The sequence below is a fragment of the Mobula hypostoma genome, chromosome 12 (assembly GCF_963921235.1).
Source record: "Mobula hypostoma chromosome 12, sMobHyp1.1, whole genome shotgun sequence".
Classification (NCBI taxonomy): domain Eukaryota; kingdom Metazoa; phylum Chordata; class Chondrichthyes; order Myliobatiformes; family Myliobatidae; genus Mobula; species Mobula hypostoma.
The window spans coordinates 39122293-39136552 of NC_086108.1; the positions used below are offsets into that span (position 1 = coordinate 39122293).

General features: G+C 39.4%; 1 protein-coding gene across 3 annotated transcripts in view; it reads right to left on the reverse strand.

Moving 5' to 3' along the window:
* Window positions 1-14260, reverse strand: part of dennd1b (DENN/MADD domain containing 1B) — a 330960-nt gene that overhangs the window by 124543 nt on the left and 192157 nt on the right. For all 3 annotated transcript variants that reach the window (XM_063063866.1, XM_063063865.1, XM_063063864.1), the window contains exon 7: window positions 10084-10164. In XM_063063866.1, the coding sequence (XP_062919936.1) occupies window positions 10084-10164 (81 nt within the window). The remainder of the gene's footprint in view (window positions 1-10083; window positions 10165-14260) is intronic.

Here is a 14260-nt window from a genome sequence, read left to right on the forward strand (position 1 = left end):
TCAGAAAGGACCAATGGTTCCAACACTTACAGAGAACTATTATGTTGCTTTAAATTGCAAGTTCTCTAAGCTTACAAAGTTATATTTTGATGAAAATCACCATTGCTGGGTGCACTTTTTTTTTAATGAAGTAAGTGGCTTAGGCAGTAACTTTCTGCAGAAAACTGGAGGTTCAAACGCTGCTCCAGAGAACCAACTTAAAAAATGTAGGTTGACACTCTCGTGGTCTGACAAAGGATTGCTGTTTTGAATGAATTGCCATGCTTTGAATGGAATGTTCAGCAGAGATGTTTTAAAGAAGAAATTCTGGTACATGGTGCACAACATCAAAAAGGATGAACAATTAATGCAAATGAGACCCACACAAAAAAACCCATAAAATCAAATAAGAGATGCATTTTTAACAGGTGGAATTGCATTACTCCCAGCCCAGGCATTGCAGTCTCTCATGTGGCCACATTAAATGACTGTGACTCCCAATGCACGCCTTGGTTCTGTGATAAGCAGTGGGTAGACTACAGGCAATAGGAACCAAAGCCCTGGCCACACATTGCCATGATGGTCTTCTAACAACTCTTGCTGTTGGAAAACCTTTCCACCTTTACCAACAGTTGGAAATAATTAAAACAACTATGCATTTTTAATGTGGTAATGACCTGTTCATCTGTTTTAATGGTGTTGAAACAGAGATACATATTTAGCAGGGCACCAGAGGGATATCCCTCTGCTCTTTGAAATAGTACCATGGGATTCTTTACATACACCTGTGGAGTCAGATGGGATTTCTGCTTAAAATCAGATACAAAATATGTCAACTCACACTGAGCAACAGTTCTTCATCACAGGATGGGAATGTCAACCTACAATTTTCAACTCAATTCTCTGAAGCGTATTTGAACCTTTAACCTTCTGCGCTGGTGGCAAGTTACTCAGGGAACTGTTTAAATGATATAACAGTGCACTAAGTTTGAGTAATTACATCAGAAGTATACATTACAGTGGTACATCTAGTGTGGTAGTGTAGTGGGTAGTGCTTGTCGCCCTGACGTTCAGCTTCCACCGCTGGCCAGCAGTCTTGTGAAAAGGACAGCTGAGTGTGTAAGTCTCTCCTTGCCAGTACATAGTCTCTCCAACAGCCAGCCTCACGTAGTGCCTCTTCACTGGTGACACACGGAATCTAAACTCCTTTCGGACTCAGACTGAACTATAGAGGACAGGGGGGTGGTCTGACCCCTGCACATGTAGCATGCAGGCTCGCTGGTGTGTAGACACACCCTGGTGCTCATGAACCGGATCCCCAACTATGGGTAAATAGTCCACCGCCTTGTGGGCAGCCTTGGGAGAGACGAAGGCTGTGGGAGTAAACCCAGACAGTAAATCTGGAGTGGAGCCCCTGAAGTAGCTGGGTGTCACTGAACATCCTTCCAGCAGCTCCTGCAGCCAAGCTGGAGCCAAGCATATTGCTTCATAAGCTTTCCTTTGGACTACACTATAAGGCCGAGAGGGAGATCTTGATGACTAGGCATCTCAGAATCTCCATACCTTCTGTCCACACTTATGATGATGATTATCATCACCCATTGCCCTTCGAAACAGACAGATGCCAAGCATAAGTTGCAGTATGTGGACAACTGTCTAATTGAAGGAAATTAATAGTTCTCTGCAAGTACAGAAATCTTACTTAAGAACTTTCTTCCTCAATTCAGCTTTTACTTCCAGTTTCCTCATTGCTCACATTCAAATCAGATGATACAGCTCATATCTTGTGCCCATAGGCAGGAAACAGGAAATGGTTTGCTGTCAGTACAGTCAAATCTTATAATTCTGAACATGCTCACTCACAAGTTTGCCATTAATTTTTTGTTCCTTCTCAAATGTTAATATATTCAACAAAATATCTGCTGCTTTGATGAATGCATTGAACTGTTTTCCAGCTTCTTTCATCCTCTGTCCTAACAATATAACTATCAGACTTCAAATCTCCAAGTTCTGCTGCCAGATCACCTGATCTTTTGCAACCTGGTGGCAATCTTGCACTCTGCATCAAGAAATTTATCTTGAATGTATTCAACGATGTCAAGTTTCACATCTCTCTGGGGTTGCGAGTTCCAAAGAACCACAACCACAAAGAGAAGAAAACTGCCTCCTATCTGTCTAACTTGGACAACAATTTCTTCTGAAACCATGTACCCAGTGCTAAACTGTGCCAGCATGGAGAATATTCCCACAATGTCTATCCTATCAAGCTCCTTCAGCATAATAGAGTTCAACATGAAGATAAGGTCAATACTGCAACATGAAATCATCCCGTTCTGACAAGAATCAATCCAGTGGATGTTCTTGCATTGCTTCCAAGTATATCTTCTCTTTAACGTGATCAAAACTTTACACACTACCTCAGAAGTTAGAGAGTCACAGAGTTTAACAGCACAGAAACAGGCCCTTCAGCTCACAGTATCCTCCTAAACCATTAAGTAGGCTTTTACAATACCCTACGCTAATCTCAATATTACCATCAAATCCCCCCCAGATTCTCCCACTAACCTGAACACTAGGAACAATTAACAGTGGCCTATTAATCTATTAATCCACACATCTTTGGCACATAGAAGGAAGCCAGAGCACACAGATGAAAACCATGTGTCTCTGTTCAAAGTTTAAAATAAATTTTATTATCAGAGTACATACATGTCACCACATACAACCCTGAAATTCTTTTTCTGCAGGTATACTTGGCAAATTTATAGAACAATAACTGTAAACTGTAAACATCAGGGACTCTGACCTGTAAACAAATTATGCAAATGCAGATAATAATAAATAGCAATAAATAATAAGTATGAAATAACAATATAACAGAGTCCTTAAATGAGTGTAACTATCCTCTTTTGTTCAAGAACCTGATGGTTGAGGGATAGAAATTGTTCTTGAACCTGGTGGTGTGAGTCCTGAGGCACTTGTAGCTTCTACCTGATGGCAACAGTGAGAAAAGAGCATGGTCTAGGTGGTGAGGATCTTTGATGATGGATGCTGCTTTTCTAAGGCAACGTTTCATGTAGACGTACTCAACAGTGCATATCCATTGGCACACTGACTCTCCACTTGAGCTGCAGTGCTGCCCTCAAGTTCTGTCCCACTAAGGTCCTTCAGCCAAACTTCCTTCAGTTTGTAGAAGATTGACTTGTAGTAATGAGTAAAGACTTACAATGCCCTCCTGAATGCTTGTTCGACCTGCTTGCAGTTTTCTTTTAAGACAAGTACATTTAACCTGCATTCAATATTCCCATACTATTGAAATAATATTCTGCTTTCCTGCTCTTCTTACCAAAGTGGATAGCCTCAATAGTTGTCTGCATTGCCCTCCATTGCTCTTTTTAGGCAGACATGGTCACAAGGGCATGAAGAGTTGGAGTGGCAGTCTACTTGGGAGCTGTGTAGCCTCAGCTGTAGTAAGAACTAGGACTCAAGCTTCCCAATTTTATTATCCTTCAGTGATCATAATGCCATTAATTTCAAAGTAAGTATGGAAAAAAATATGCCTGGTTCACAGGTTGAGATTCTAAGATGGAGAAAGGTCAATTTTGATACCAAAAATAGCATTTGGCAAGTGCGGATGAGGATAGGCTATTTTCTGGCAGAGATGTACTTGGTAGGTGGGATGCCTCCAAAAGTGAAATTTTGAGAGTACAAAGTGTGTATGTGCACGTCAGAATAAAAGGTAAGGATAACACATGTAGGGAACCTTGGTTTTCAAGAGATATTAAGGCCCTGTTAAGAAAAAAATGGAGGTGCATAGCTGGTTTAGGAGGTACTTATGGAGTATAAGAAATGCCAGAGAACACGAAAAGAAATCAAAGGGTTAAAAAAAAGCAGGAGGTTGCCCTAGCAGATAAGCTGAAGGAGAATCCTAAGGGATTCTACAGCTATGTTAAGAGCAAAAGAATTACAAGGGACAAAACTGGTCCGCTGGAAGATCAGAATGGTAAAGCCAAAAGAGATACAGGAGATCTTAAATGGATTTTTTGCATTTGCATTTACTCACAAGATGGACACAGACTCTTATAGAAGTGAGGTCATGGACCCTAATCAGAATACAATGTGGGGGGGGGGTGTAATTTCTGTCATCAGGCAAATTAGGTTGAATAAATCCCCAGGATCTGACAAGGTGTTCCCTCGGATCCTGTGGGAGGCAAATGCAGAAATCACAGGGGCCCTAGCAGAAATATTTAAATCATCCTTAGAGACAGGTGAAGTACCGGAGGATTGGAAGATAGCTAATGTTGTTCCACTGTTTAAGAAAGGCTCTAAAATAAACCAAGAAATCATAGGCTGGTGAGCCTGGCGTCATTAGTGAGAAAGTTATTGGAAGATATTATAAGGGACTGGATATATAATTATTTAGATAGACATGGACTGATTAAGGATAGTGAGCATGGCCTTGTGCACAGTAGGTCATGTCTTACCAGCTTTTGAGGATGTTACCAGGAAAGTTGATGAAGGCAAGGCAGAAGATGTTGTCTACATGGACTTCAGCAAAGCATTTGACAAGGTCCTGTATGGGGGGTGGGTCAAGAAGGTTCAGTCGCTTGGTGTTTAAAATGAGGTAGTAGATTGGATTAGACATTGGCTTTGTGGGAAAAGCCAGAGAGTGGTAGCAGATGGTTGCCTTACTGACTGGGGGCCTGTGACTAGTGGTGTGCCGCAGTGATCGGCGCTGGGTCCATTGTTGTTTATTATCTGTATCAATGATTTAGATGATAATGTGGTTAATTAGAACAGCAAGTTTGAAGATGCCACCAAGATTGGTGGTGTAGTGGACAGCGAGGAAGACTATCAGAGCTTGCAGAGGATCTGAACCACCTGGAAAAATGACAGATGGAATTTAATGCAGACAAGTGTGAGGTGTGGTACTTTGGGAGGACCAACCAGGGTAGGTCTTACACAGTGAATGTTAGGGACTGAGTAATGCAGTAGAATAAAGGGATCTGGGAATGCTGGTACATAATTCATTGAAGAAGTAGCACAGGTAGGTAGGGTCAAAAAGAAAGCTTTTGGCACACGAGCCTTCATAAATCAAAGTACGGAATACAGGAGATGGGATGTTATGCTGAAGTTGGACAATTTGTTGGTTAGGCCTAATTTGGAGTATTGTGTGCAGTTTTGGTCACCTCTCTACAGGGAAGATATAAATAAGATTGGAAGAGTACAAAGAAAATTTATAAGGATGTTGCTGAGACTGGAGAACCTGAGTTATAAGGAAAGATTGAATAGGTCAGGACTTTATTTCTTGGAATGTAGTAGATTCAGAGCAAAGTTGATAGAGATACACAAACTTATAAGGAGTATAGACAGGGTAAATTCAAGTAGGCTTTTTCCACTGAAGTTGGGTGGAACTACAAGTAGAGGTCATGGATTAAGGGTAAAAGATGAAATGTTTAAGGGGAACATTGGGAAGAAACCCTTTTACTCAGAGAGTCATGAGAGTGTGGAATGAGCTGGGAGTGCAAGTGGTGCATGCGAGCTTGATTTCAACGTTGAAGAAGAGTTTGGATATGGACATGGATGGAGGGCGATTATCTGAGTGCAGGTCTATGGAAGTAGGCAGTTTAAATGGTTCGGCACAGACTAGATGGGCTGAAAGATCTGTTTCTGTCTTGTACTTTTCTAGGACTCTAATTTATTTTTCCTTGATCTTGAAAACTTTATGATCTTTTTTTCAGCTCCCAAAGGAAATTCCTTAACATTTCCTTCTGTTTGGTTCCAGGTGTCTGGAATTATAATTGCTGCTTACTAATCCTCAAAAAGATAATAATATCTTTGCTGTGACTTAGGAGCAGACAACCTATACACAAAGTATTACATGTGGTCTGACTTTAAAGAAAACAGTAAAAGCTTCCTGAGCTATGCTCCATTCATATTCTGAAATGATACAGTATTTACATAGGCTTGTGAAGCATCATACATTAACAGAAGTTTATATTACAATAAGAACAAGTACAAAGAAAGATACATACCGATAATACCAACTAATTTGCTTTGTATTGTTACAAATGGCTCTTTGAAGTCACGGACACTCACAAATTGTGAACCTTCAGTAACAACCTAAAACTCAGAATATACCAACAGCAAAATGACAATAGGGGAAAGAAGCACCTTTGTGGAATAGACATCTCTTTACTCTGCACTCACAATTTACCCTCATCTTCAGGAGTGAATGTTTGCGTCCCGCAGACAGAACTGCTCCCCAACATCCCGGCTCCCGGACAACAAACTCCCCATTCTGTCTTGCCTGCAACTGGTACCAGTTACACTTAACCCCATTGAGTTTTCCAACATTGTGGTATCACACCAGACCAGAGAAAGCCAGGACTTAATGTGGTTCCCACTCTACTTGGCTGGGAACTCACTCTGTGGAATGTGCAGCAGATCCAAGGACTGGGACAGGTCCTTCGATAGAAAAGGACATTCAGATGGCAGTCTCGTTTTCAAGCTAATTTTGCTACACACTATGTCTTATTTATAGTTCAGTTGGTTTTATAGATGTTCATATCACTTATTTATCCAAGTTAAACTTTAACACTCTGAGAAAGCTTTTCAGATATTGGGAGGAGGCAGAATATGCCCAATTTGGCATACGAGCAATGCAGCAAAATATATATTTAATGCCAATTAACGACAAGCAGTGCAAATTAGTGTTGTTGCCCATTTTAAATAACATTTGCAAAAAGTTATTTGAAATTTTTCTATTCCATGGTATAAGTGATGCTAACAGCAAAATTCAACATACTGCATCACAAAGAAAATTTGCAAGCAGCTTTCTCAGCGTCCTAAAGTCTAACTTGAATAAATGAACAATATGAGCAAATCTATAAAATTGAATGATAATTAAGAAATAGTGTGTAACAAAATTACTGCTTGGAAATTAGATTGCTGATGTAATGCCCTTTTTAATTGAAAGTCTCAGTCTTGGGATCGTATCAAGAACCTTGAGTCCATGAGTTAGAAATGCACAGAGACCCTACAAAGGCAGAAGTAACCTGCCCCATCAGCCATTGGTGGAAGCTTAGAACTGCCACCTCAGAACCTCCAAAATTTGGAGTGAAGCAAGTCGTCCTCAATTCTGAGAAACCGCCCAAGAATAAGGGCTCATCACAACCAAAAGCAGATCATAAGTAAGTAAAACAAACAACTAAACATTGTCAAAATAACAATTATTTTCATACAGTGGTCTGTTCTGTCTAAAATGCATTCAAAAATATTATGTAGGACAGAGTTTGGAATTACCAGACTCCCATTTCTAATTCAACAATTCCACTTATCTCATCTGCTGTAAACCTAATCCCTTGGGATTCTCTGTTCCAAGATGATCCTGGCTGACTTCTCCATAACCAGATACCTTCTGTCCTTGGGCAGAGACCAAGATTTATACACCCAGTAATCACGTACTCACTGATTGAGATGGCCATCAGTTAATAAATACAAACCCCATTTCCAGAAAAGTTGGGATATTTTCCAAAATGCAATAAAAACAAAAATCTGTGATATGTTCATTCACGTGAACCTTTATTTAACTGACAAATATACAAAGAAAAGATTTTCAATAGTTTTACTGACCAACTTAATTGTATTTTGTAAATATACACAAATTTAGAATTTGATGGCTGCAACACACTCAACAAAAGTTGGGACAGAGTTAAAATAAGATTGAAAAGTGTACAGAATATTCAAGTAACACCAGTTTGGAAGACTCCACATTAAGCAGGCTAATTGGTAGCAGGTGAGATATCATGACTGGGTATAAAAGTAGCGTCCATCAAAGGCTCAGTCTTTGCAAGCAAGGATGGGTCGTGACTCATCCTTTTGTGCCAAAATTCATGCGAGAATTGTTAGTTCAAAAGGACCATTTCTCAACACAAGATTGCAGAGAATTTAGGTCTTTCAACATCTACAGTACATAATATTATGAAAAGATTCAGAGACATCTCAGTGCGTAAAGGGCAAGGTCGGAAACCACTGTTGAATGCGCGTGATCTTCGAGCCTTCAGGCAGCACTGCCTAAGAAACCGTCATGCTACTGTGACAATTATAGCCACCTGGGCTCGGGAGTACTTCGGAAAACCATTGTCACTCAACACAGTCCGTTGTGCATCCACAAATGCAACTTGAAACTGTATTACGCAAGGAGGAAGCCATACGTCAACTCTATGCAGAAACGCCGGCGAGTTCTCTGGGCCCGAGCTCATCTCAAATGGACTGAAAGACTGTGGAACCATGTGCTGTGGTCAGATGAGCCCACATTTCAGCTAGTTTTCAGAAAAAACAGGCGTCGAGTTTTCCGTGCCAAAGATGAAAACGACCATCCAGATTGTTATCAGCAAAAGGTACAAAAGCTACATCTGTGATGGTATGGGGGTGCATCAGTGCCCACGGCATGGGTGAGTTGCATGTATGTGAAGGTACCATTGACCCTGAGGCGTATATTAGGATTTTAGAGAGACATATGTTGCCATCAAGGCGACGTCTCTTCCCGGGACGTCTACACTTATTTCAGCAGGACAACGCCAGACCACATTCTGCACGGGCTACAACAGCATGGCTTTGTAGACACAGAGTGCATGTGCTTGACTGGCCTGCTGCCAGTCCAGATCTATCTCCTATTGAAAATGTATGGCGCATCATGAAGAAGAGAATCAGACAACTGAGACCACGGACTGTTGAGCAACTGAAGTCTTATATCAAGCAAGAATGGACAAAATTTCCAATTGTAAATCTACTACAATTAGTATCCTCAGTTCCAAAACGATTAAAAAGTGTTATTAAAAGGAAAGGTGATGTAACACAATGGTAAACATGCCTCTGTCCCAACTTTTGTTGAGTGTGTTGCAGCCATCAAATTCTAAATTTGTGTATGTTTACAAAATACAATTAAGTTGGTCAGTAAAACTATTGAAAATCTTTTCTTTATACTTTTGTCAGTTAAATAAAGGTTCACGTGAATTAACATATCACAGATTTTTGTTTTTATTGCATTTTGGAAAATATCCCAACTTTTCTGGAAATGGGGTTTGTACATCAGTTATAAAGTTCTTCTCCTCGTTTCCCTCTGTTATCTTTTTCATCTTCCTCCTCCAGCACTCCAAAGTATCTGTGCTGGAATTCCCTCCTAAAGTATCTCGACTTTTCCTAATCTCTATAATGCTCCTTACAACCTACCTCTTTCTATCCAAATATGGAGATTGGTGTCAACCTTTCACCAATTTCTACTCTTTTCAGAACAATAATCATTGTATGTTTGTATTTTCCTTTTACTTTTCATGTTTTATGTTAATTACTGATTTGCTGGATAGGAATATCCTTCCATTAATGATATGAGTTGATTGGAAGGCTGCTTAACTTCAAAGTAGCATGGACATGGAACATTGGTAACATGATCATACACAGGACAGTTCTAGTCAAAAAAATTGTTGTCGTCAGCAATTCACGACTGTCTAAAAACCATAGCAATTCCCTCGGACTGCTCTTCTAATAAACAAATGTGCTGTCTTCATGGAAGTGCAAAGACAACCATCTGTGTTTCTTCATCTTATATTGTATTGACAGACTCAGCTCCAATATCTTCATGTACAGCCAACCTCTTTAACAAAGTGAAGTTCAACTGGGAACTAAGACCAAAATGTGAATTCATATTCAGTTCCAAATGTTGCTATTAAAATAACAGAATTGAAAATTTTGCAAATAATGATAGTTGAATTTAATTTATTTATCTGTTAAGAGCAACAACTTACTCTGTACCAGCTTCTCTTCTGCATTTAATAGAATACAATTTTAGAGTATTTCAAAAGTAAATTGCTGTGTAAAACATGTTAAGATAAATAACGAAGATCTATTATTGAACTATCACATAGTGGGCTACCAAATTTAAAACCAAAGCAGGAAATGAAAAGCTTCAGCTGGCTACTTAAATATAAAAAACCGAGGAGTCCCGTTTGCTTTGGCCTATGGCACACAAAACTGGACCAATGTCTGAAATTGCTAAAATATGAATTTGACTTTAAAGTAAGCAAATTAAAAAAATAAACCTACCAGGCTGAGATTGACAGGAGTATTAGGCAATGGCACCTCATGTTTGTATAACGTTTGTAAAATATCATTCAGGTCATTTTCCTGCAAGTCAAATAAGAATTTTCACAAATTAGACATTAGGAACTTATCTTAAGTGGAATCAAAAACTAAAAATTAAGAATTAAGCAGAAACAATTTGTCCTCTATGCACCATCCCAATGATGATAGAATTCAATCTTCTAATGAAAGCATAAATGTTACCTGTAATTATTTTCTCTACCCAACTCAAAAGCAAAGCCTAAAAAAGTCAGCAATTTATCTTTAATTAAAGCAATGGAGATAAATTTATATTTAAATTCATGGATTTATTCTGGGCACCCTTCTGTACCCATTCAGACTGATATCTTATATTTAATTTAGCATTAGTACTTTCAAATACTATAAATCCACAAGGAGAAGGCGGCAAGGTTAGACCACTGATGAGGAGGAAAAGATCACATTGAGGTGCACAACCCATGGAATACAAAAGGACTTTTAACCATCTCAGTATTGATTGAGATAATGTGAAAGGAACTGGAGGGTGAGGGGTGGGAGTTGGGCCGAGAGAGATGAATCGCTTCAGAATGTAGTTAAGAACTTCCTTGTTCAGTGTGTTATTGTCTTAGAGAGGAACATGCATTATTGATCTAGCTTTAGAGGAGGAGTTGTGCTAAATGGATTAAATATCATAGGAGAAATATTTGAAGGATTATAATCATAGAATCAAAAGATTTTGATTAGTTATGGGGAAAAAAGAAGGATTAACCAAATTAGAACTTAATAACTAAATGAGCACTAACTTCAGTAGAATGAAAGGGGATCCAGTCCAGATAACCTGAAGTTAAAGACTGGCAGACAAAACTGTTAGAGAAAACTGACAGCTTTTACAGAGAGTGAAAAGATAATGCAATCAATGCCTGTTTGAAGTAATGTAATGTAAAAAGTGGATGCATGATTTACATCATGTTGGAAGTGTAAGTGAGAATGTGGCTGAACACCGAAAGCTCAGAAGGGAAATGAGTAAAAAGAGGGAAAATGAGAATATCAAAATAAGTTAGCACTTAACATAAAAAAAGAAATCTATAAGTTTTCAAGGCCATGTGAATGTTAGTGAGATATTAAAAGGAATGGGCCTTGTGAACAATCAATAAGATCCCACTATACGCAGCTGATAGCACGTTTGAAATATTTGGTGAATAATCTGCATCTTTCTTTGCCAAGGAAGAGGAGGCAATCAAAGTGATGGTAAAGTGAGAGGTTGCTGAGAGAGCAGGAGCTGTCAGAGAGGGGAAGAGGGGGAGAGGCGGGGAGAGGGGAGCTGCTGGGGCTGGAGGGAAGAGGAGGAGAGGAAGGCAGCCACAGAGAGGATATCTACGATGATAGTGAATTCATCACATGGCCTGTTTAGCGCGCATCTTATATTCCTGAAGGATATAGGAATAGAAGGTACAAAAGAGTTCAAACATGAGGAAATCTGCAGATGCCGGAATTTCAAGCAACACACATAAAAGTTGCTGGTGAACGCAGCAGGCCAGTCAGCATCTCTAGGAAGAGGTACAGTCGACGTTTCGGGCCGAGACCCTTGCCGATTGCGCCGCCTCTGATCTGGGCTGACATTTGCGTGCCGGGAGGCACCTAATTAATTAGCTTGTTTATTTCAGCTTTTTTTCCTCAAAGATGTGCTGGGTGCATTCCGACTACCGCTGCACTACTGCATTCTTCGCGGCAATGTATCAGTCCGCGGCCCAGAGGTTGGGGACCACTGGCCTATATGTACTGAATTAGTTAAAGATGGCATGATAAGTTGAGAAAGTGATTTACAAAGCACTTGGTAGTAGGATTAACAAACAATATTAAAGTAAGGAAGAAACAGTAACTTTTTATAAAATATCAATTAGCCCATAATTGAGTATTGGGTGTCTTTCTGGTCACCACACTTTACAGAAGATGTAAAAGGCCAAGAGGGAATTCAGCTAAAATAGTTCCAACATGAAAGATTTCATTTGTGAGGATTAACTAGTGAAGTAGGGCTTGTTCTCTTTCAGTGGAGAAGCTCAAGAAAGGATATAAAGATGTGTACAAGTGCTTGACAAGGCTAGGTGAAACAAATTAAGAGGAAGTGTCCCCGTCAGCAGAGAGCTTCAGAACCAAAACACATAATTTTGAGTGATGAAGATCAAAGCATGAAGTGAGGGTTTTTAATGCAGCAAGTTGTTATGTTCTGAAATGATCTGTCTTAAGATATTGCGGATGCAATTTTAGTTGTGGCTTTCAAAAGAGAACTACATAAAATATATTTGAAAGTAACACATCTGTAGGTCCCTGAGCAAAACAGCAGCCAAAAGTAACTAATGGCCATCTTTTGCATGGTCATCTTTCATGCTGTACATTTCCATGATTTGCAATTGGACAGGTTATTACCTCAAGAGCACAGACCAGAGAATACCTGGAGTACAAAAGTTGAGAAGTAGCAACAACTTGCAATGTGAACCTAAAATCCTTTCAAGTCACTACCATATGGTAGCAGATGTGTTTTTAGGACAGATTTCAAAAGCTTTTCAAGTCAATAGAAGCATGGTAAATGCTCAGATCTTTCACAGGCTTGCATCTTAGTACATGAGCTCTTGGAATCAATATTTTGTTTCTCATTGCAAGTTGAGGGAAAATTAGGAGTTAATCAAATGGAACAGATCTTATGAAGGAATATTGGCAATCAGCTGGCTAACTGCTGATATTTCCAAGTCTAATTGACAGCAAACTCAACAGTCACAGACACAGAAACTCAAAGTTGTTGTCAGCTGTTTGAAGTATTTTTCAAGAATGCATTATGAAGATGAACTTCATAGAGTCTGGTACAAACATATGAACAACCTGTGCCAGAGTTACGCCTGGTGTAGGGGGGTTTAGTCCAATAATTTCAGTAGAGAGTGGATAAACAAGAGTTATTGTGTGTATAGGTAGTTTTAAATTTGACTTCATTTAATAGTTCATGTTTTAAGTGCATAATTCTTCCATGTACAAAGACTAAGTGATTGAATGGATTGCAAATCTTTCTGAAAGTCAAAAGCATTCATAATTCTGCAGAGCTCCATCATCAAACTAAGCAAGAATGCAAGGCTTTGTGGGCTGTTCAAGATTTAATCCATAGATTCAATATGGTGCTTCATCTGGCACACTTTGGTGATGGCCAGTTGTCACTCTGATCTTTGGTACAATTGCTGCAAGAAGGTTCCTGTAAGCCAAGTTTTTGTTGAGGGAATTGCCTTTTTTAAAATCCATTCTCCCTCCTTCCACCCCCAGAGTCACTGGCCAGAACAAGTCATTCACTGTAAATTGCAAATCATTATCACAGAATAACTTAACGTTCAATTGATATTCATAACTTTATGTCGGGTTCTCAGTAATATTAACTGTATTGTTAACTGTTAAGGCTAACAAAATGGCTTCCCTGTAGTGTTATAATGAAATGGCTTCTCTGTAATGTTAACTGATGAGGTAATGGTTCTCTGTAGCTGCGATGTTTGGGTTATAACTACAGATAACGGGGGAACTAACCAATGAAGGACCTGTTATGCTATCTTGTATGGTGGGAACCGGAAGAGCTCGCAGTCTTTTCGGCGAGGCAAGTGGAGAGGAAGGACGAGTGCAGGAGCGTTCGGGGGACCCAGGACGACGGATACCAGAATTTGACGGTTCGGAGGTTGTCGGAGGTCATTTATGGATGAACGAGGGAAGCGTGAGCTCCAACAAATTAGTTTGTGCACAGAACTGATAAATTTATTGAGTGGCACCTTTTATTATATTTGTTTCTACTAATCACATCACAAAATAAGAGTTATAAAGTGTAATCATTTGATCGCATATTGTGTACTGTCTGCTGTTTTACATTGTGGGTTTGTACCAGGGCGCATTACACAGCATCTATGCAAACATGAGACACATTTGGGCAGGCAGACGGCAGTTTTCCCTAGACGAACGTGAATTGATAAGGCCGAGTGTTACATTTCGGTAATGCAAATACTTCTATCAAGTGTATTGTTGCTGGAGTTCAGTGAACAAAACTTTAAAAATTTCCAATAAACTACATGGTATTGATAAATATTTGTTAGTAGACAATTAAATACATGGAAATAATCATCCATGTGCTTAATAGACCAGA